A 25,546-nucleotide genomic window follows, 5' to 3' on the forward strand; every position below is an offset into this window, starting at 1 on the left:
GTACATATTCACAACTCATTTTTCCACATGTGGATATGGTTTGAACTGTGTAAATTTGAAGCAGAGATGGTGTTAAATTAATGAAGGAAGTACATAAAACTGGGACAACACTTTTGCAAAACAACATGTAACAAGGCTGCTCTATTATTTAGTATGTCACATATGTATGTACATATGTATTTCCTAAGCTCCTTGGGATATGTATGCAACCAGATACACACACACGAATTGTGATTAGCATGTCGTTCAGGATAACAAATAAACGAAGTCTCCCATATACTGGATTAATAGTAACCAACCTTAATTGCATACCAAGCATAAGAATGGCTAATTACACCACCCCTACTAAAAGGGAAATGTATTGACGATTTATTGATACATATTGAAAATAGATATTTTTGAAAGTGATCTTTGGGAGGTTTCATCAATCCAGAGTTTATGAAGAATGTCACATCATTCAAAGCATGGTAACACCACAGTAAATAGCACAAAATAAGAAAATCTAATACACGCTGCCAATTATATGACAGAGATAAATTCAAGATGGCTATTCCCATCATCATATGGCCAGTAGAGGCCTGCAAGCAAACCCAAAACTTGATCTCTACCCATTGAGGCCCCTTGGCCATCTGAGTTCCTATTTGGAGGCAACCGGATTAAACAGGTAGCCTACTGTGACTGCTCCCCCCACATTTGTATTTCTAGGCGACTTTCAACTCTATGCCTGAAGAGCTTCAAACAACCCCTTTGCAAATAAGCATGGGGGCAGCAGAGGGTATAAATGGCCTGCCAAAGTGTTTTCCTCCTAGTGAGTGCTATTCTGCCTAATGGACTGCTCAGCAGTCACAGTAATCACACGACTGGCTGCCTCCGTGAGCAGGTATTTAGTCTCCGAGGCTGCCAAAGACCTTTGTAAATACTTGTGGATTACAGTAAGGAACTCTCCATATATATTCTCTCTGTATCTCTTGCACACTCTCACAGAGGCGGCAACAGAGAGTTTATTTTCATGGCCAATTGCAGCCCTCTAATAGCCAGGCCATACCCAAAAATTGACGATACCTACGGCCTTTAGGAAAATAGTAGAATACTTGATACGACTAGGGCAATACATCAGGAGGTACAGATCCAAAGATCGTAATATTATGACCTATAACAAGGCAGTAAGTACGAGAAAACTTGCCCACCTTAGGACTTTAACCATTTCACTGCTGTGAACGTACTTTTTCTTCCTCCCTCCCTGCCATGCAGTCAGCACTTTTGCCAAAGCACTTCGAAGGGCCCCTAATCGAGGACCCTTTCCTCGACGAGCTCACCCTAGCTAGCCCGAGCGGGGGGGTCTCCCTCCCAAAACATGACCGCTCTGACTATATATTGAAAATCTATCAATCAATTCGATCATCAAAAAATGATTGTTTTCACCGCACTCCTGCCAATCAGGCTATCAAGTACATCTTTGAATCGTGTTTCTGCGATGAGAAATAACGATTTTGTTAGCTTTGCTAAAATGGCCATTTTCCTGTGGTCCGCGGCCACGTTTTTAGTAAAGTTAATAAAATCGTTATTTTTCATCGCAAAACACGGTTCAAAGACATACTTGATTGGCAGGAGTACGATGCAAAGAATTATTTTTTGATGATCGGATTGATTGGTTGATTTTCAAATTACAGTCAGAGCTGTCACTTTTTGGGAGAGAGACCCCACGCTCGGAGGGTCCAAGATGAGGGCCAGCGAGGGTGAGCTCGTCAAGGATTAGCGACCTTATAGAGGGTGTACCACGCCCATCCTGGAAGTACCTTCTTCATGGCCCAACGAAAGGCAATTTAACATTTTCGCCGCTTGTGAGGAGAAGGTTTTCGGATATTGAACAGCAGTGAAAGGGTTAAGTTACTTATGCACATCAAGTTTTGAGTTAGAATCATCAATATGAGCTGATAAAAATATGATCTGACAGCTTTGGAAGATTTTGAAGATTTGGAAGAAAAAAGTTTTTTAAAATAAGAAATAGCTTTCTAAGAGATTCTCTCTCAAGATTCTGTAAAGAGTTGGAAAAGAAATCATTCATTCCACCACATAAAAAAAGCAAACAGTATTCATTCACATACTTTACACATATTCACATTTTTAAAGAGGGATTCATGGTGAAAGGGCATGATTCTTCCTAAAAAGCCTTCCTCAGGGATTGAGTTAAGTGCTCTAAAAACTTAGTGCTTGTATCAGTAACCAACTTAGCATATTCACTCTTTAATGTGACAGAAATAATTTTTACTGCCACTCAAAAATGTAAAAAGTTCAAGTTTTTTTATATATTGGAAAAATTTACTCACCCTCGGCACCTGATCTGCATAGTCTTGATAAGAGAAAATCCCGTAAGATATTAAATGAATGACAGTCACAAAGAGACCCATGATAAATGCTTGTCTGTTGTCAGGCAATGGTAGAAATACATAACAAGCCAGTAAAGTGTATCCTGCATAAACTGGCCGAACCACAAGAAAATCTGGAACAGAACTATTTTCAAGGTACGCTAAAAGGTAAAGGAAAATAATATTAGAAACGATAATTGACAGATCAAAATAATTTATGAAGTTTTTAAAAAAAAAGTACATTTTGATTAGTAAAATTTTCACACCTTTATATTTTTTAATGCAACCTCAATTAGAGATTGACATTTCATTATCAATGGCTTGTCCCATGAGGAACTCAGGCATTCTCTAAGATTCAGTAATGCCACCGTATATTGCAAATTATATATAATTGATAATTATCAATACAGAAGCTCAATTTATCATTAGAAAAGTCAGAAAATCTAAAGAAAATCATTTTCCCAGGGTGAAGAAATTTGTTTCAGTGGCTCTTTTTTATCCACATTTTTGCAACCATTATATTGAAGTAATAATTATTTAAATACAATCCGGTACAGTCTAGCTAAAAAATGAACCACGTTTGTGTATCAAAAGATGGAACTTCTCCAGAAAAGCACGTCTGATGGGAGGTGACAACTTTGGGTCCTCTCCACTTAAAACTTATTGAATTCCACCAGGGCAATAAACAACCTTTTACAGGATAATGACAGGCTGAGAAGTAACTTGCTCCAAGAATGATAAAAATATAATTGTCTCCGTTCCATGTTTCCACTGCTGTGGTTTAGTATTGATTGTAGAATGTGAAAATTAGAGACAAAAAAAAATCCTTCCATCATGGTGGACTCCTATTTTGGATTTTATTTTATTTATGATTCATTTGCCCCAAAACAGCACAAGTGTGGCCTTTTACAATAAATAATATTCAACAATTATGAATGCACAATCAAAAACATTCAATTCTGCCATTAGCTTCATATCATATGAATAATGGTTAGAACTTTTGAGAGAAATCGTCACAAGAAAAAAACTAGACTTTATTTTTCAAATTCTATTCTTTCACTCAGAGACATTGACCTAGTTCATAGTTTCCCGCTGTTTTGCAGTTTGTACAAAAAGCTAGTGCTTCGTAAGCACATTACAAGATACTTATACAGCAAATTAGTCAATTATGGTAATATTTCTTTCAAAAACTCATAAATATTCCCATAAAACCAAATTTATTTTTGCTGGTGCATAACTACTAAAACTACCAAGGGTTGTGCAGGGTAGAGAAATTCTCTTGCATTACACATCTGTACAGTTAATTTAATATCTAAATTTGAAAATAATTCACAATGCAATTAAAAATATTGCAGGGTAGGTACATTATCCAATCACAAGCCCATCCATGGTTTTTGTAATCAATTATTCATCAGCCTAGGTCCACATATCTGTCATCATAAGGAACATTCAAAATAAATGTTGTTTACTATGTTGACATTTTAGGGAAGAAAACAGAATAAACTTGCAGACAACTGATGAATGGTAAGTATTAATCATAGAACCTCAATCAAAATTCCACAGTACCTACTAATATTAATGTAATGAGCGTAATGATGAAAGTAATGCTTACTCTTATGTATTCTAGAAAGTAGAAATTACAGTGGAACTGGTCAGATCTCTAAGGTTCCACCTCTACTTTGGAGCCTATTGCCATGCATAAGCATTACTAGTAAAGTATAGGATTATAAGGGTCAGGTGGCAACCGGTTGACCACAGGAAGGCCCCTCCATAACCATCACCAACCATGAATTATACAAGCATTACTAGTAACTGCCCTAATTGAAAAGTTCTTCTAAGTTGATCCTGCAGTAAGTACCTTGTGAAATGATCACTTAAAGTATTAGTCTGATTAATTTTTGCTCAGCTTTTGCCATAAAATCCCATAAAAGAGACAGCTTGATCTTTCCTATTTGATCCTTCGACCTTGCGTTAAGATTGCTGCGTATCTAATTTATTATTTATCAATCAATCACAGTCCTGAGTACCACATTTGAATAAATACTATTCAATTTTCTCTACTGGACAAAAACTTTTTTAGCCCTTAGGTTCTTGCATGAGGTCTTTAAAGACCCTAAGGGCAGTGCTTAATTTTGGCTGAAATGGTGTTTTGGCACCTCTCACGGAAAATAGGGTTGAGTCAAATTATTTCATTGTTTTTCTATATTAGGTAATACATGATTGATTACTGTAACTTTAATTACAAGCAGTGTCGGATACAGATGGGGGGCGCGCGCCCCCCCACTTGCGGGTCCGCTTGTATTGCCTAACATTGCAAAACCACAATTGTAACTTTTTTATATCATAAGATGGCATTGCCTTTTACATGTTTATAATAACTTTAAATAAAATTTTCATATACTTTGCCTGTGACTTGATCATCTTTCATTACGATAAAAGTGAAGACAACTCCAGATATGTTGCCCCCCCCCCCCCCTTGAGTTTTTTCTGTATCCGCCACTGATAACAAGATAAAAAATTGGAACTTTTAAGAGGAGGCTTATACATGCATGAAAATTGAGTGGATTAAATGTATTAGTGTAAGTTCCAATACCTAAAATTTTAGAAACTAAGCACTGCCCAAGTTTTTTTCAAAATCAATATTTTATGCAAAAAAGTATACCAGGCTAATTTTTATTATCTCTATTGAACACATATGAGCAGCTGATAAGATGCAACCAATATATTGTGATGGTTTAATTTCATGCATTTGATTTTCTACCTGTGGGGTCAAAAAAGAACCCACTCCTCACTTATGCTGCAAACTGAATGCAGCAGGAACCTTAGTTATCCGTGATTGTTCTCTGCTCTATGTAAAGCAAATTTTCAAATCTCATTATTGCTTGCAGTTTTTGATTTTGGTAGTAGGGTCCAAATATCATCCAAAATGGTGGAAAAATCATTAATAATGGCACAATACTAAAAGAATTGTGATAAAAATGCAAGAAATATGAAGCCATGGACATTTTTATTCCTGACAATCCAGTAGCCCGATTATGACAGTTTGCTGGAGGAAAAGAAAATATTTTCTTTTGCTTCCTGTTATCGGGTATAGCAATGAAAATTTGGGTTGAGGTTGATCTTCACAACAATGCAAACATCAAGGATAGAATGAAAATTATGGAGAGGAGGTGGCAGGAGCCATAACTCTGAATTTTATTCGAAGTTTTGGGTAAAAATTCAGCGACACCATTGAAATCCTGGCAGGAATTTAATTCCTCAGTTGTTTTCATTTGGAGAAAAGGACACTTACCATGTGAGTTGTTTGTGAGATCAGGCATTGATAAGGGCATGGACTCAAGTTCTGCTAAGTGTGGTTTTTCCGCTTCAAACTCAAAAGCAGATTCCAAACCAATTGTTGTCCAAGGTCCTCTATCACTTGAGTTAGAAGGTATTAAACCTTCATCAGATTCATTGAGTGTGTGATAGAGAGGGAGGCCAATGTCCACTGCTAGGAGTGCAAAGATGACGACAAAAGACAACACTAGTTGCATCCAGGGCACACTTTTTAAAATCTTTTCACTGTAAGTTGTAATTAACATTGGAACACATATCACAGATAGACATCCATAGACCAACATGTCTGGCCATGTTGAATTTACCTGGAAGAGAAGCACACCATGAATTAATATAGGGGTCATTGCAGGGCCAAAACTAGGAGTTTTTTCAGGGGGCAAAGATCAGTTTGCCGTCCCCCGTACCCTGATCCTCCACCCCTCTCTCCCACCACTAAAATATAATACATACGTAAGCTATTTTTTTGTGATGAGGAAGTTGAAATTACACACCATATGTTTGTTATTAACAAGTTTTATAAATATTATTTTTTAATAATTAATTAATTAATTATAATGCCTAAATTATTTAATTAGAAAAATTAAATAACCATTTCTAATCATCTATTCTAATTTTGCTGCCCCATGAAATGTGCCGCCTGTGGCACGTGTTCCCTGTGCCCTGCCCAAGTTCTGGGCCTGGGCCATTGTAACAAATGAAGGAGTGTATTAGCCTAGATGGTAGAGTAATTGACTACTGATCAAGGGGTCCCAGTTTCAAATCTCAGGATTCAAGCCTTCGAACATCCCCCAAACAAAAGTCCTCAAAGTGCGAGGAGGGCCAGGGAAAGGAACTGGTCCCCCACCCTGAACGTGTACACACATCTGCGGCTTACATTGAAGTGAGCTCTACCCTCCAGTACCTACGAATTAAGAGGTGAATATTAATAAATATTAAAATATCTTCAATGCTGTTTCAGTTTCTTGGTTATATAGTGAACTTGAAAAATGTTTCATTTCCTGTTTGTATCATTTGATAAGTTGTAGCATTAAAAAAGAAATGCCCATTCAGAGGGTAGCATCCTCATTTTTCTCAGAAATTTGATGGATCATTCTCGGATCAAAGTAAGAAACAGAAGAAAGACGAAGTGAGCAGCTGCTGCCAAAGATTTAGTGATGCTGGGGATGCAGGCACTGAAGAAAGAATCCACAGATTATGGTCACTTGCCCAATGCTACCTGATGACGTGAGCTTAACTCTCACCGACTTCATCATCTATCACCCCAGCTTTCTCCATCCATCACTTGAGTCACAACACCGATCCCACCAATTCACATTATTAACCACTATATTCATTGCCTCAAGCACGATAAATTAGCCGCTGTCGGATATCATTTATAATTTATTATTGTTATGCCATCTCATTGACGGTGTAAATCAGTTTGCGAGTGGCACCCTAAATAATTTTTTCCAACCTGCTCGACCATAATATCAAAATTAACACCCCCACCATTTCAAGCAGTAAAATAATTAACACGATATGACATTGCAAGCTGCACGAAATAGTTTTTGTTGTTTCATATAGATCAGGGTATAAAAGATTTCAACCTCTTTCACATTAATGACAGTAATTAATTGATATTATAAAGTCTACTGAATATTAAGTTTGACCCATAGATTGCCAAAACCAAACATTAAGTAATAGGATAGCAAAATCGACATTAAATTATTTTCCGTAAAATGTATTTCTTTTATGATAACTTTCAGCTTTCATTATTCATGTCATCTATTTTTTAAGTCAATTTTATGTCCTACTTCGCTCAATTTCATTAACGATCCACAATTATAAGTAACTCCCTCTAATGAATTTGTAACGACTGGGGTTACCGAGAAGAGTGAGACCAAAATTGGCTACCGAAAAACATTAGGAATGTACATTATATTATTCGATTAGTTCAAAAGATCTATGAAAATCTAAATGAAGCGTAGATGCAATAAGTTTTCCTGCCTTTCAACCTTCATTATCAGGGATGCTCCCCCATGTCCTGGCTCTACAGCCTCAATAGCTCTACCCCGCGGCTACACCAGATGACTCCCCCAAAAACAAATGAATGACCTCTTCGTCCAGAAACTTTTTAAGTTCATTTCTGTGGGATACAAACAATTCATTGTGGGTGCCACTCATCCTCCATTTTTACTGATATATCAGAAATTTATTATGGTGACTTTTTTTTTAACTACCCGAATACAGTTTCAAAAGACAGACTACTCCAAACATTTCAATGGCGCACTGCGCGAAATCAACCTGCCCCATCCTGTTAGGGCAGTCCTGAACATAAAATCCTGTATGAAGGAAAAATATCAAACAGCTCGAAGTGAAAAAGAGCGCACAAGATACCGAGGGCTCCAGGTATGGGCAGAGGGAAGGAGGCACCCGAGACGCTGTCTGACGCGGCCATGGCACGTTCGACCTTTGGCACAGCGGCGCGTGCATTACTCACACGATAGGGAACAATGCTAAGCGCCCGACAATCGCTAGGTACCGGAAGGACGACCCCGGAAAAACTCTGCCATCTGCAGATGGGCGACTCATCCCCTCCTCATTTCGTAATTCTTCATGTCTTCCTTTATGAATGAAACGATCATTATCGTATTCTCATCGGAGGCCAAGATGACACTTACTCAGAGCATGTTAATAATGACGCGTCGAATCGCGAGATCCCTCCCATGCGAAAGTTCTTACTTTTAGAAGGGACAAACTTACTAAAAGGCCCTATCATTAATAAAATGGATTAAAGCTAAGGGAATGTAAAATAATGATACTTCACACAACTACAGATATGAAGTAATTCACCGGTTTGTGAAGGGAAATGTTCCAGGGTAGCGCTGTATATCGCTCAGTTTTGTAATGACTCATAATTACGCATCTCGAGCTCAAAGCGTCATGCACATGTTTCATCCAGTTCGAGGATAAAGCTGCCAGGTTAAGATCTGAATACAGAATTGCCTGATTTTTTCAACGATTATAAGAGAAGCTACGAAAATGTTCAAACAAAAGATTCAATAAAACTACTCGCGTTGTTTTCCTAGTTACATAAGGTGGCTTATCGGTGAGTCGAGGGTGTACCCAGGATCAAACTTGAGGGGGGCAAGCCGCGGTCGTTAAAATTGCACACAGAAAAGGTTAACAAAACCAAAACATCAAGAAAATTACAACAGCGCTTTATTAGCTTTTAAAATTATTTGCTCGAAAAAATATCTTTATTTTAATAAAATGTTTTAAACTAATATTACTTTTCTTGAATTTAATAAAAATTTGTTCAAAACTTAAATTTTGAATTAAATTTACTCGTGCTTCTAGGGGGGGGGGGCAGCTGCACCATTCTGCCCCCTGCTGCGTACGCCCATGTGGTGAGCCACGAGCAACACTACAGTCCAGCCGACGAGAGTTATCCGATGACAGTTAGTAGGGGTTGGGGGCAAGGTTGGAAGGTAAGAAAAGGAAACGCCCACGTCGCATGTAAACAAAAGGGTTCCGTGGGTTCCGTGAAGAAAGCAGCCGGAAGGGACGACGCACAGTGGTCCCAAATCGAAAAAAGCTGGCCAAAATTAATAACGTCGTAATTTTACCTAAAATAGCAACAGAAGTAGATGTCCTTGACTGATTTTGATCGTCTAAATCTGATTTTGGCATTATTTTTACGATATCTCTTCATTTTTAGCATTTTTTGAGCTGTTATTATTTAAACAATTTTTAGAAAATCTCGATATAGATGTCATTGCGATTGGCGATAACTTGGTGTTGATGGAGAGCTTAAAATAGTATAATTTTAAGGCAAAAGATGTACAAATTGTTGTTAAAACCCATTATAGAATTTACGACATAAAATTGGTGAGATTCGAACCCGCGACCATCAGCATAGTCGGTGAGATAACAAAATCGGAAAAAATACTCACACTCACTCATTTTTGGCCTCCATATATTTGATAAGTCACATTAGATGAAATAAAATGACTGATATTAAGAAAATTGAGGAAAATAATGTTCTAATTGCAATAAAATCGCTTTCATGTATCACAAAAAACGAATTATAAAAGAATAGTCGTCCGATGCCACCCCATCGGACTCATTGTCGCTTTGCATATCACTTAAAATTAGCCAATTTTCACCTCACCTGATAGGCTGACTTCGTTTTTTGTAACTCCTGATGTAATTAAAATGTATAATTCATTTATTTAAAGAACCCTTCGAAATATATCTTCATAATTTTACATTATTGAGGATATTCTTGTACGTTGAACTCGGAATTTCCTCATGTCTATGTTCCGGGCCTCCAATGCTTTCTCAGTTAAAAATTCAATTGTAGGATAGGATTCTTTGGAAATTGCTGTTCCATGTATCAGCACTTTATGTACCATGAGCAGCATATAAAACCAACCATAATCGATGTACAGCTCAGCTATTTCAATGCAATACTGGCTGAAGGCTTCATTATTTATCTCATAGCAGCAGGATAGAGATTTTAATATCACTGTAAGTCTATGGACAAGTCTTTTATAGATACCTGTCGTGAAAATTGCAAATCACATTAATAATTACATTTCATGCACATAAAGCATTTGTTCGTAGATTTTTCAAAATTATGGAAACGGGTCCAATATTTCTTACTTATTGATTATAATTTTATATTTACACGTAATTTCATCTTGTCTGAAATGAAATCCTGAATTAAAACTCCACTTTTAAAAATATGATGATTGAGATTAATGAGTGATTATTTTTATACACTGCATATATTCGCCGACTGTGCATACACGGTAATCATTTGCACTCACTAGATGCGAGAGGGAGATTGATATACTTCTGGAGGGAATTTCATTTCCTTCTGCAACCAGCTTTTGAACGTCTCTTCGAATTGCTCATCTGTCCTCGACCTTTGATTCCACTTTCTTAGGTATTTCGAGAAAACATTCTTCGCGCAAAACGAGTCAGAATATTTTTTGCATGCTTGATTTCATTCAGTCGAAATCTTGTTTTCAAATATTCCACGACATATTCCTTCTTCGTCGCTTATGAATATTCTTTTCTCTCTGTATTTTTATTGTACACCGCAAGGTACGAATAAATTTGCGGCACCCATAGTTCAAATTTAACAGGTGTATTTACGGCTGAAACGATGAATGTGATTTCTAAAAGTTGTCTATTTTTAACCAATAATAAACCGGAAATTATGATTTGGAATTGAATAAAAGATATAAAGCTTATATAGACTTGCCTCTGAGTTTCCGGCGTATCCTGAAATTTGAATGCCAAATATTGGCAAACCAAGTGCTTTAATTATCTGGACAGGAGAAGTTTCTCGAGTTAGCCGTGTTAACACAGTTCGGAGCACAGCACTTGTTCACATAGAAAATCATTAAGTAAAACTGAGTGGGAAATGTTCACCACATCCATGCATTGGCTATGGCGAGGGAGGCCGTCATCCTCATTCCATTATTATTAAAAAATGCACGAGCAAGATTCACGCTCCATTGGTGGGTTTAGACGAATTTTTCCGTCCGAATTCAATCCTATCTACGTCTATGGGCTGTTGAAACGATTCTGTGAATAATTCTTGGCATAAGGGAGCATTTATTTCTCTTAGCGCCAATACCTTATTTCGGAATAACGTGCTGACAACGCTGTACAGCATGCAAGGGATCTCTTCTCTATAAAAATATGAGGAAAGTTTTGCAGAGAAAAGCATCTTGTGGTTACTGTAAGATTCTCGCATGAGGACTTGAGTAGTCACTTTTGATCACTCATAATGTTTCTCATTAAGAGCATGAAAACCGGCCCTCATTGGTTTCATGAATATTTGAAGGTGAGTGCACAAACAAGAAGTGTGCATACAATAGGCGTGAAGCACTTGATGTATGTAATCGTACAGGATGTAGAATTATGCTATGTATACACCATGCAAGTTTGACCACCGATACAGGAGTATTTGAGCGATAATGCCACTGTCTCCCGCCGGCCGCCGGCCAGCCGCCCTCAGCGGAGCGGTGCACCGCTTAACTTAAAACCCTCTAGATGTCGGATAGGCAAGTTTAGGCAAGATTTTTTTTCTCCGTCTTGTTGTATATACTCTTCCTAAGGATTCAGCATAGGAATCTTCGAGGGGCACGGAGGGGCACAAAACTATATCGACACATTTGACTAAAAATAGGCTCAAAAATAGCTAACATTATAAATAATTAAATATTGTTATAATAAATTCTAAAACGAAAAAAAAATACTATAATATTGTAAAAAAATATGCAAACTTACCGTATTAAAATTGAAAAATGAATCCCTTGAAATTAAAATAGTCATTTATTAAGTTGAATTACCCTTAAATCGACTATTTCTACGCCTCGGGCGTTTTAGGCTGAACATGCCCATGTTTGACGGGTTACACAGGTCAACATAATAATCACACAGACCTATCAGGTACGAAATATTATAGGCCATACCCTGTAGAATCCGAATACATAATTCAAAACTTCCTCGTAAAAAGTCGAAAAAATGACTTTTGGCCAGCTTTTTTCCATTTGGGACCACTGTGCGACGCGAGTGAAGGACCCAAATGAAGAATCCCTTGTTTTGTGATTCGAAGAAAGGGCTTGTTTTGGTGGTTCACGCTTTTTTCGGTGCTTCATGGACATGTAACAACGTTGTATGACTAGGCGAGGGTGTGATGTGCGTTTTGGGGACAGCGACTGGCTGCAAACCGAGCTGACATAGGGGTTTTCACCCCTCCTTTTCAGCTGTCATCGGACAACTCTCGCCGGCCGGACTGTGAAGGGGTTCAGCTAGGAATTAAGGTTGGGCGGTTTAGGTGCAACTAATACCGGTGTGTGTGGGGTTATGGAATGCCCACCAGGATAAGCGGTAGGTGCGAGATTAATAAATTGCGGAATTTGAAGATAAATGGTTCAAAATGGTGAGTTTTACGGTTTCCTGAGGGATGTTTTATTAATCTTTACACTATTCTATTAGTAATATCAATCCAATTAAGTTAAATCGATTAAACCTAAAAATTTCTCTGAGCTCTGGGGGGGGGGGGGGGGGTTATCCCCCAAAACCCCCACCCCCCTCGCTGCGCCACTGGGACTGTAGACCAATAAACTACCACAATTCCAGAGAATTTGCGAGGAAATCATGGCCATATGTTGGCATCTCATTTACCTTTTCATTAAAAGCAAGAGCAAGACCTCTATAATGGCGGAAATATTATCATGCTTGCGTCCACGAATACCTACTTATATTCTTATGATTCACACAAGACGTAGCGGTGACACACTTCACTCCTACACTACACTCAAGCTGGTGATGCTCTGAAATCCACTGCTGTGAAACTTTCGCTATCATTCACTGTAATAGCGATGGGGAGATTTTTCCTTTGACCTAGAATGGACCCTGGAAAAATTGACGTGGATAACTTAATCGTCTGGACAGTGGCTCGAAGAGCCAAACTTCTCTTTTCAATTCGACGACCAGAAGGAATTTTCCCCGATGAATTTTATGAATTTCATCGCCGTTCTTGTAGCAGGATGGATATGAACCACTTATATATCAAAATGAAATTTGAAGCGCTTCTAGAGGTCACCATTGTCAAAGTTAGCCTTTGCCTTAAATTTGACCTCAGTATGCCAAAGAAAATATATTTTCTTTGAGGTTAACTTGTGTAGTTGAGATACAGGTAAATGCTGACAAAGTTCTGTCACACATGCCCGAGACTTTGGAGGTTATATTGCAATTTTTAACCGGGTTATACGTCATGAAGATAGACAAAATAATACCGGTCCATCGGGAGCGATACATCTCTTTGAGTAACAACCATCAGTGCGCATAGCAGGCAGGGTATACGTTGCTATCTCAAGGAAAGCGAAGAAATATAAGGTCTAGCGACTCTTTTGCGCTTCGTCTTCTTCACTGTACCGACCGTACAATGTACCGAGCTAAGGCCAATAAATACGTTATAGAAATTCTTGGAGAGCTAGAAATAAAAACTAAATCCCAAACAATCCGACTGCAGCAACTAAGCAATATCTAAGTTCTACAATGAAAAAATTCAATTCAATCCTATCAAAAACTCGTGACTTGCATTATAATCATGTTTCAGCAACAAGTCGGCGAAAATTTTTCTATTTTAAAATAAAATTTATCTTTTAAATAAAATCAAACTTCACACAATCGTCTCTTGTTTCACGAGTAATAACCATTCCTCGAGGATTAGGCTAAAATTAGATTTGAAATACATTAATTATTGTTAATGGGTAAACGGAAGTTTGAATTCACACATATACTATTGGTAATTAAAAATCAATATCATACGACCTATTTTTCATGATTATATTTTTCGAGTCACAGACGGTAGTGTGAATAGATATTCGGCCATCATACTTCGACTGCGAAAAAAAGGAGAGGTCTTCATTTTATAAAATAAATACCACCATCCGCACCTAATCGTACGCCAGAAGTGCTGGACCGTTGGCAATCGTTCATTTCTTTTGTAACCCCTCTCGCTTCCACACAATAGGAATCCATAAGTTACCTGAGTTGCCGCGTCTAAAGAAATTTGGCCACATTGATTTTACGTTTCGCTACGCTAACCCGTTACATTTACCTACGTTGCGCCTTCTGGACTTAATCGGAATTCTCCAGACATCGTCAAAAATATGCACAAGAATGATTTCCAAAGTTTGAAAAATAAGCTATTAAGGCATGTATTGACTTTGGGACCAAATTATTTACATAATTATCTTTTAGATATAAAAAAATAAAATGGGTTATAAAATCAATAAAAATATGTTCTTTGGAGATTTCGATCGTTGGTTCTTTAAATGCGAAAATAGCATTACACGATGAAAAACGATGATTTAATACGAATAGCACGCATAATAGAGCTGTCTAAAATTAAGTAGATAGTGGTAGCAAATAAAATTATAAATGATTGAATAAAAATTACGATTCTAATATTGACCATTTGCGACTCGGCTTAATAATGCATCGATTTTGGCCATTAATAGAGGCAAATTACGCCAAAGCAGGAAAATGTCAATCACCCAATTGTGAGTAATATATATGACATTTTTTCATTCTCTAATTGCCGATAAAAACTGTTTTTAATGGTCATTGCGGATAAGATTTTCTTAGAAGCTCATAGATGCGACACAAACAAAGGGATGTTTTATCTGTCGGATATTATATCACGACAGTCGCGTTTGACACTTGAGTTGCTTAGTAGGTGACTGTGTTCCACGAAATAATGACGGCAAGAAAACAAGATTAAATTAAGCGATAATTTTTTCCAAAGATAACAAACACAGATCAAACTCATATCGGGCCCTTCAAAGGGGTTGTCGTTTCGGACGCAAAGATATGAGGATATAAACTGGATCACAACAACTTAAATAGGCCTGAAATTAATCGCTTGCGAAATGAGATCCAAGATATGTTTCGGAAATTCGCAACCAAAATCAGCCGAGTTTCATATTTTACACAAATATGATCATTTTCATGCTGAAATTTTGTACTTTTTCATAAATATTAAGCTTGTGGAAAATATTACCATGAATATTAGGTCCTTCCACGAATATATGGTTAATATTTTTTCAAGGAAATATGACAACGACGATGATGATGATGATAATAATAATAATAAATTATGTGAAAATACATTTTTAAATTGAAAATAATCATATTGATACGACTAATGAACTAATAGGGTCTGTAATTTTAAGTATATTTGCCCCTTTCAATTAATATCATACTCATCATCCTAAGTCATCAATTCGTACATTGTCATGCCGCAGATCTCCATTCAACTTTCCTATCAGCTAACCTTTTCAAATTTAGGGATATCTTCTCTTCTTACACCCTTAATAATCTGTCAACTCATTTGGGGCCATCCCTTGCTCCATCATCGGCCACATCATGCCCCATAACGAGGCCGATTAAGCTGTCCCGTCTCCTTTTAAGGATTTTTAGAAGGAGTCTTTTCTTCAAGCACTTCCTCATTACCAATTAGGTCGATCCATGCAATCCAGTCGATTAATTTAATTTTATAATTCTTCGGAAGCACCACATTTCCACCCTTGACTTGTCCTTTATAGGGATAAAATATTATGAAACCTATTATTTTTGTTTGAGCCCTTCCCAACTAACGCCAAGATATTTATAACTAGGTTAAATAAAATTGAAATCTGAGGTCTTTTCCAAACTTTTATTTTTTGAATTTGGTGTTTCATGTTTTTTGCTTTGGTCTTCATATATAATTGTGTAAAAATGGATTTTGAGGGCCATATACACGTAGGCATGTATTGTTTTTTTTTAGCTGATTTGGTGCTACTTACATGGGGAAATGTATCGTGTGAAAATGTTTTTTGAGGGCTTTTTCAAAATTTTTCTGTACTAAGTATTTTATTTTTTGTATTTTGGTTTTTGTACATTTTTGTATACGATGAAACCTATCAACCTAGCTGGTACTTCGTATTTAATATTTTTGCTTTTATATACTTTCTGATTTTATGTTACCACCCGACTTTATGGTCGACTTGTAACAATTTTAGCTATAATAATAACAATTAATTAGCCTTCAAAATCTGGATAAGTATACTTAACAACTCAGGGGAATACTATAAGTGACGCATAAAAAAAATAAAAGATAACATAGAAAATACACCAAGTTCCTTCAAGCGCCGCAAAAAAAGACGAATCGACTTCGCAAACTCAATCGGTAGGACCCATTCATAAAAGCAGCTAGTCTCTTTCAAGTCAACACCACGAACAAAATCATCCCGCGACGCGACGTGATTCCAAAAGTGGGAGAGAGTGTTTCCCCAAAATAAAAACCACAAAGACAACCGAGAGCAGGAAGGATACTGCGGTAAAAAAGTCTCGAAGATCACAACACCAAAGCCTTAGATTTCTCCATACTATTTACTTATGAGAAACTATCTTAGATTAATATCCATAAATAGTACCTTCACTCCCTAAGTGATTCATCCTGAAGGTTGATAACAGTGTAAATTATCGATATATTCCAGGAAACATCAACTATCAGTGGCGTAACTATGGAGTAACGCTACCACTCTAATGATGATGGAATTTATCCCCCCCAGAAACCTCACAGAAATAAAAAAAAATCTTTTCTGAAATCAATATATATATTCTGCATCTGCTTAAAGCCAAATTTTAAGTGCCAAGATGATGTAAAATGCATTTCCAGGTATGTTATTTTTCAAAATGTTTCCTAAACTCCCCGTTTTCTGTGGGGGAGGGTTAGTCGCCCCCCCCTCAAACCCCTCCTCCCAAAGCCCACTTACTCCCCCCAAAGCATATTCCTAGTTACGACACTGCTTTAAATCATGCGTAGAAATGCACCCATAAATTCTTGCTCCGAGGATATAAGTGAGATTGAATACTTACATCAGACGCAAAGTACAGGATGAGCAAGTGCGTTAATCCAATAACCAGCTGCAACATCAGAAAAATTGAGAAATACGCATGCTGTAGTCGCCTCTGGTACCGCAGATACAATCCCTCCAGGTCTTTGATGCGGAATTGTTCCTGTAATGAAGGAAATACGTCGTTTATTATTTTTCTATGATTTCATAGGATACCAAAAAATAACCAATAGCGTAAAAGCGACCACGATTAAATGAGTAGAAGAAGTTATCTATCAACATTCGGGCGTTGTTTCACATGAGTCATGGCATTAAATTTCTTTCCAGGCCGTGGATTTTGAAGACGTGACGAAATCAAATATACGGTGAATGCTTTAGCATTAGAAAGCAATAGGTAAGCAATATGTTTACTTGCGGTTAAATCAGATGTCACTCATATATCGGAAAAGATAACACCACTCTAAGGAAACCTCCACCGCATCTGAAGTCGCAAAAATTGGGCCTTCTGCGTAAAATTTGGCTCCATATAACTATAATCACGCTATTCTCAATATTCCATTATTGTAATCGACACTTTGATAAATGAGTGGCAATTTTTGTGCACTCCGCAGCCATCATTTACTTCAAGCTAAAGTTTGAATATCTACCGCAGCCCACGAATGCCAAGCACATCACTTTTAGTGACACACGAGGTGGGAGCATTGGCGCCGACTCCATGGGCCCTGAGGGGGCCCGAGCCCCCTCAAAAATTCGTTATGGGTGTGAGGAAAAAATGTGTCAGGCTTGTCGATTTTCCCCGGAGTGTCCAGATATCGAGATTCGAGTTATCAAGGTTCTAATGTTGATCATATGACTCTTCTAAAATGCTTTAAAAAACTTAAAACTCACTACTTATAAAATTTCCTGGGGCAAGATCCCTAGTTTGGGCCCTCCCAATATTTTTTGTAAGTCGGCATCCCTGGGTGGGAGAATAAAATGACAAAGAAGTTTTCTTTCCACCAGGGAAAAACATCATCTGGTCAATTACTTAATTGAGGACCCATAAGCAACTCAAATTGATAATCTGTGTGCGAATTCTCCAAATGATTAGTAAATTCTACAAATGATTTTCTCTTTCATGATCTGATCGGAGTTGATGGTATTTCAAGCGTTGAAGAAGAAATTCAATTCGTACTTGAACATGAAAATACAGAAATTACAGAGGAAATGCTTTTTTTATTAAACCAAACCAGTAAAAAAATTAGGCAGTACGTAACTGTTGGCAAAATTTCATTTAATCATTCTACGGGCTGTATCGACATCGAGATATCGAAATCTGATTTCAATATTCTGCTACGGCTTTAACTAGTTATGGCGGTTTGCTGGGATCTATCTAATCTGTGCCAAAAGAAAGGTCTCAGTAGACCATCGAAATAATTTATTTCATCAAATAACTTTGAAATCATTTATCCTACTATTTGTATTTGCTCATTGAAACCAAATTTGCTACGCCTGAACATCATCAACAAATTTTTGTTGCGACTGCATATACTGACAGTGAAAATTTCCAAACAGTATTAAATTTAAATTTTCTTTTAAATTTAAATTTAAATTTTAAAAATTCACTAGCAAGCTCAAGAGAAACTGAAAAAGCGGAAACCTTGAGCGAAGTCTTGTCGTCAGTCCACGCGAATTTCAACGGATATCTGAACGCTGATGAAGTTACCTTTCTTATTTTCCAAGTGAAGGAAAGAACAACCAGTTGTCACAATAAGAAGTTCCTCACTATCACGAGAAGTAAACGCATGTCCGTGGAATACTTGAGCACTAGACGAACGACGGAGTTCCGGAAGAAGGAGAGAGAATATGTTCTGTTGAAGAGAGTGGAATGGAATTGCTTGAAATAAAGGCCTTACGGAGAGATTATTTGTTTAAACTCCACTTGGGTGTTTCCTACTCATTTGACCTTCGCACGCCGGCTAAGTCAATTATAACAACGTTTCTCAAAAATTAAACTAAAGAACGACCATCCAGTCATGCAAGTCTAGGCGATGCGATGCGTGAAACCTTTCCTTATCAAGCGGCGGGCGCTAAGTGATTTTTAATTTTCCATTTTCGTTCCGCTTCGACAGGCGAATCAGCCGATATAGCCTCGGGAACATTCGTGTGAAGAACTGACTCAGGTGGATTACCTGTACGTAAAATACCCTCTTCAAAAGCTATTATAGATTTTACTGGGTGCCATTTTACTGCACGAAGGAGGACCATCGCCACCAGCAAAGGAAATACATATGAATCCCCCCACAACAGACGATTAAATTGTTGCCTTACGCATGTCAACCATATCGTTCAACTTTCCGAACACAGACCTACGTGTAAGCCCTGTAAAATTGTAGCAATGGATAATTGACACATTATTCATGAGTGGAACTTTACGTTCCACTCATGAAGGAGAAAAGAAGACAATGCCATCTGTCCAGTGGCGCCGACTCCATCGGGCCCGAGGGGGCCCGAGCCCCCTTAAAAATTCGTTATGGGTGTGAGGAAAAAATGTGTCAGGCTTGTCGATTTTCCCCGGAGTGTCCAGATATCGAGATTCGAGTTATCAGGGTTCTAATGTTGATCATATGACTCTTCTAAAATGCTTAAAAATCTTAAAACTCACTACTTATAAAATTTCCTGGGGCAAGATCCCCGGTTTGGACCCCCCAATATTTTTTGTAAGTCGGCATCCCTGTATCTGTCGTAAGTTTAAGGATATTCTAGAATGTTTCAATAATCACATTTGAATATCCGCGAAGAGGGGGCAAAGAGTATTATCTAATTTTTTTCCAGTGAAAAGCATGTTAACGTATTTCCATACGTGCAAATGCTTTCCAGTCGAAAAATTAAGATATTTACTCTCAATAATCATTTTTAACTCGCATGTATTGATACATTTCTATACATACGAATTTTCAAAGATGTGGTGTCGATTAGATCGCCCAGTATTATTGGTCTCACGTTATTACAATTGGCTTTTGGAGGATACATGCATTTGAAGCTGGAGGCTGCACTGGAGACTAGTGCATCGGTTTACGAGAAGGGGGAGAATACGGATGGAGCGAAAATATGGCGTCGAAATTAGATTGCTCTCAGAAGATGTTGGAGAAGAGTTATAGGTTGCAATCGGAGGATGACGTACCGGAATGAACTGAGCGTAAAAGAGAACTCAAGAAGCGGTCGGTACCCGTGCGAAAAATAACTTCCACATTTCAAATAATAAAAGGATATGAATATTGAAAACTGGAAGTTTTTAAATGAATTTTGCCGACGATATGCGATGATAGGTACCCTTTGTTCGGCAATATTTGCACGATCCTAACAGTATTTAAATGGCGATTAATATTTATGAAGATATCGGAGTCAGGCCCAATATCCAGGATTTCTATAAAAATACAATACTACTTCCGACAGCATTGTAATATTCAAATGACAAAGATAAAAAAATAAGGATAAAAATATAAGTGAAAATGTTTAGTTTAATTGATCGTTAAGTGGAATGCTTTTCCCCTTCTCCACATTTCTCATGGCCAAACTTTCAAGCTCTGAATATACTCAAAAGCCACCTTGCTCTCCAAATTATTATGACGCAAATTAAGAGCAGCTGTAGTTAGCATGTACTACAGAAGTTATACCTAATAGGTAACCCGAGTGAAAATTACGCACTTTCACGCTATCAGGGAATAAGTATGTTGAGGAAACGGTGTAATTTGGTTTTAAATGGAGAATACGATGCACCACGAAATAATTTCTTTATAGGCATTTGTTTTTTGGCAAAAATATACAACATATATGAATACAATACAGGGAAGAGAGTTTGATACCAGTCGGGAAATTCATGACGTCTGTCACTGAATAATGGCGCGCAATTTACAAAACTTCTTTAAAGATAATATTAGAAGTAACAATGTTGTCGTCTGTAACTATTCGGGTATGAGTTTCAGTAGCACAAACAAAAATATCACGGAAAGTGTGAACTGTAGAAAATGCAGCGAAAAAACAGGTTCTCGCAAGTACGATCCGGCTTTCTGAAGAGTCTGACCCTGTGATTTACTAGCTGTCATTTCAAAGGCCACTTTGATTAGGATTTGTTTTCTTGTCATTCGGAAAGACATAGTCGGTTTTTTTTTAAGTTTAGAATTTCAAAAATGTGTGGAGTTGAGTCGATACCTCGAGTAATCGAAATGGAAAAATCAAAACTTTAAAATCATATTAATGAGTAAAAGTGAAATTTGAGATTGTGATAGTATTTTTCGTAAGGATCCGGTGATACAACGTTTACAATGATACCTCATTTATCACTGTAGGTGCAGTACTGTCGTAGAATACACGGGATGAAAGCAAAAGACGTTTCTGTAATTGTATATGTGATGATACATGAGATGGCAAGGAAAAATCACCATCAAACTATTGCGGCAAAGACGTAGTCCTTTTTTATTTTTTTATTAATTAATTTTTTCCTGAATTCCCCGATTTTCCATTTTTTCCTGTGTAGTGGCCACCCTTGGCTATGATCCACAGCGTCAGCATAATTGACCTAAGGAGCCGCACTCCATTTAACGATCGCATCAACAAAAGACTAGATCCGTTTCCAGTTAACCTCCATGAGGGAGGAGAGGCTTCGGCAAGGCCTCCGTGACAGGCGGAATGCATGGTGGGCACATAAAACGCCGGTGCTTAATGGGGGAAGAGGCGGGAAACGTGCGTCGCACGTGTGGTCCTATTCGCACCGCGCCGCGTCCATCCCACGCTTTTATGGGCGAATACGCCCGAAACCCTCGATTCGGACTCTACGATAAACAAACAAGAAGGACCCAGTTCCACATTCAATCCGATAAACCATCCAAAATTAACTCCCACAGCAGTGAATGTGTATTCTTCAATTTTATGAGGCGAGAACGAGACCACGGATTAACCTTGACTCGTAACCCCAACTTCGCCTCCCAACACAGTGAGCTCCTTCGAGACGCAACGCTCAAAACACGACTGAGTTGGAGAATAGGGTGGTTTCCTATTATTTTTTTATTGCCTTAATCGAAAGATTATTACTCCTGGAGTACGTATTTCGCGCTTTTAGATTTTTAAATGACAACATCTATTTTTCGCGATTAAATGAAAAGTGAAAATTTTCAAGCGCGCGAAAACGAGACGCTTAAGTATGAATGTCGGGAAATATCTCCGTACGTCGTATTTCTGGTTCCCCCTCCCGCCCGGTGAGGTGACCTTGAGGCGAGGCTTAGCTCTGATACGTCGCAGGATGCTAGCGGATAGCTGAGTACCTTCCTGAACGGTAGCGCTTGGCTTAAAAAAGGTTTATTAATACCTTATCAAACGAAGAAAACTTTCCGACATTAGCCAGTTTTAATAGGTGATTATTAAGACATGTTTCCCTGAGCTCTGTGCCTCATGCTTGCATTGGTAACCTCAGACGATGCATAACTCCTATCCTCTCGTGTAGAAACTAGGTCCCTGTGACGTCATGCGGAGTGGAATCGCATGGGCGCCAATCTGGCCTTTTTCAAATGAGGATAAAATTTGACCCTTGCCATTCGTCTAAACCGGTATTTCAAAAACCAAATAATTAGTGTATTATGAATACACTAATGGTGGGTAACGAATCGCAATCAATGCCTTTCGTTTTCTTTGATGAAGGAAACTACCCTATTGATGACAATAGACTCAACGCTCCTGATTACAATAGAAATAATGAGTAAGATAGTTTAAAAACTAAGAAAAAACTAAACAAATTCACGACATAAATGTCACGGAATGAAATACACTCTTTTTGAACGCAGATAACAGAAGAATTGACAATGATATTTAGACTGAAGTTTCCTTTTTTCTGAATCCAAATAGACCTCATGAAATAATGCCACACAAAAACAAACCTGTTCAAATACATTCCAACCGGAACGTTGTTTTCAGATTTTAATCATTGGTACGAACAACTAAAGAATATCAGTCTTTCACGAAAATACGAAATGACAACAGCTCACTGAAATTTCTTAAGGAACTTCGAAAGAGGAAACAAGACAAGGAATACTTAATACTCCCTGATTTTTATCTTAAAAATTCCTGGCTTGAGAATATTTCTACCTCCACCTCGTAAGCCACTACCTAAATAAACACTTTATTACCCCACCACTTCTTCTCACCCCCCATTTGGCAATTATGGAAAGCCAGTAAAAATTAATCACTGTATGCGTAATGGAGACCGGGAAGTTACCAACTAGTTTATGGAAAGATTCTCAAAGATACACTCGCATTCTCGCAAAATACCACGCTTAATGCAATAATGGATGGGGAAACCTTGACCTGCTGCAACCTTAGGGGATAACAATGAGTATGAGGTGGGAAAGAGAGAGAATATACATAGGGAGAACGCAAACCCATGCCACAATCGGCTTAGTCAAAGCTGAAGTAATGAAATAGGCAAATCGATTCTCCTCACATAACAGGACAATACAGTAAAGAAAGAAAAACTTCTGGTCGTAATAATAAAACAGAAGATAGCGATAAAAGAAGAGTAATAATAGTAGTAGGAATGATAATGAGAATAAGAATACGAGCGAGATAAGGAATAGTAGTAGTAAGTTAAGGAATAGAATGGGATGACCAAGACAGGGGCGCAGCTAGGAATTAAGGCTGGGGGGTTTAGGTGCAACTAGTACCGGGGTATGAGGGGGTATGGAATACTCACCAGCTGTAGGTGCAAGATTAATAAATTGCAGAATTTTGAGATAAACGGTTCAAAATGGTGATTTTTATAGCTTTCGGAGGGATATTTTATTAATACTTACACTATTCTATTAGTAATATCAATCCAATTAAGTAAAGTGGGTTAAACTTAAAAATTTCTCTGAGCTCTGGGAGGGGGGTTTAACCCCCAAACCCCCCCCCCTCGCTATGCCACTGGACCAAGATGCAAATGACATGAGGAAATATGGTGCGGCTGGCTTATGAGGCCAGAAATCTGCTAGGATTTGAGTGACCACAGGAGTGAGTGAGTGTGATTAATTCAGGGAGTGCAGGCCTGACGAAGAAAAAATAATTGTTAAGATACGACTTTTCGGAATTACAGTTATACTTATTCGCAGCGTTAGATAAATTGATAAATGATATCTATTTGATTTCTGAGTGATTTTCGGTCACTTTTTTCTGGTTAACCATTGAACCTGGATTATATTATGAAAACCCCTGAGAGAGAAACCTGAGATTATAAAACGTCGGCCAACTACCAACTGTTTTCATTATCAGTCCTGACTCCATGTCAAAATTACATACTTTAAAAAATAGGGGCCAACAAGGCTTTTCCTTAAAAAAGAATGGATCACCGCCGCAGCCGAAACCGAGGCGAGATGAGAACAAACAGCCATCATCTCCAAGAGCATCGATTTACAACGGCTTCCTGAGCTCCCTTCGAACTCTCCAGCCCATGTATCAGCGGAGTCAAAACAAGAAGGGGATTGCGGCGCTCTCCTGGACTGCTCCCGCAAATTCTATCTAACCGCGGAGCTTAAAACACTCTATTCTCGGTTTGAAGAGGGTGGAGGTTAAAAATAAAGTCACTTCTTTCCCGGTCGCTCAGGAGGAGTTCGAAACCTTTCTTTCGAGTACCTTAATAAATGCCTAAATGCATTAGATCAAAGTATGGAGTCTTTCGTCTGCGAATGTGTAATAACGACGGGTTGAAACTTGAAACCTCAATTTTTATTGTACCTCTCAAAAGCCTCTTACGATTAAGCACATCCATCCCAATATATGCCCGTAAAGAAGGTTGTTGTCAAATAAATTTTAGTATTCATAAAGCATTAACATGGAGATTAATCACGGCGCCACTTAAGGAAAATATTTTAGATTATAAATATGGAGAAAACAATAATCAGACTACTTTCCTATAGGATTTCGCCAATGTATGTTCGAGAGAGCAACAGCAACGTCTTTTCTAGCTAATATGGTACAGACTGAGAAATTTTAAAAGCTATGTATAAGTTTAAAAAGATCATTAAATTACAATAAAGCAAGAATTGAACTTGCATTTCCCTCAATTAAATGATAATCCGAGGTTTGTCTTTTACTTTAATACCTTCGGATTTGCTTGGACGATGCCAAGAAAATTAATACCATGGGATTTCATTTCAATACCATTCATTCAATCAAAAGCCTGTATTTCGTCTTATTTTCAAGGAAAACCTAATTTAATTTTCTTCAAATATGTGTTCGGTGGCATCAATAGAATATAAATGTATCTTTATTGATCAAACAATACCAGCTGTCCCCTAATTTTTCAAAAAAAATATGGAGGAAACCACGCAGCCACTCAACCTTGAAACTTGGCAACAGTATGTAAATAATGACCCATTCCTATCGGTGAAGTTGGGGATCAAAAACTGCTACTGGCTGCTTAGAAGT

General features: G+C 37.8%; 1 protein-coding gene across 4 annotated transcripts in view; it reads right to left on the minus strand.

The window, feature by feature from the left end:
• The window catches only part of LOC124159055 (adenylate cyclase type 2-like), a 107,125-nt gene that overhangs the window by 18,544 nt on the left and 63,035 nt on the right, over positions 1–25,546 (minus strand). For all 4 annotated transcript variants that reach the window (XM_046534573.1, XM_046534580.1, XM_046534563.1 and 1 more), the window contains 3 exons: positions 17,136–17,276; positions 5,659–6,007; positions 2,328–2,527 (listed from right to left, as the gene is read on the minus strand). In XM_046534573.1, coding sequence (XP_046390529.1) covers positions 2,328–2,527; positions 5,659–6,007; positions 17,136–17,276 — 690 coding nt within the window. The remainder of the gene's footprint in view (positions 1–2,327; positions 2,528–5,658; positions 6,008–17,135; positions 17,277–25,546) is intronic.

This window comes from Ischnura elegans, chromosome 1 (assembly GCF_921293095.1).
Source record: "Ischnura elegans chromosome 1, ioIscEleg1.1, whole genome shotgun sequence".
Lineage (NCBI taxonomy): Eukaryota > Metazoa > Arthropoda > Insecta > Odonata > Coenagrionidae > Ischnura > Ischnura elegans.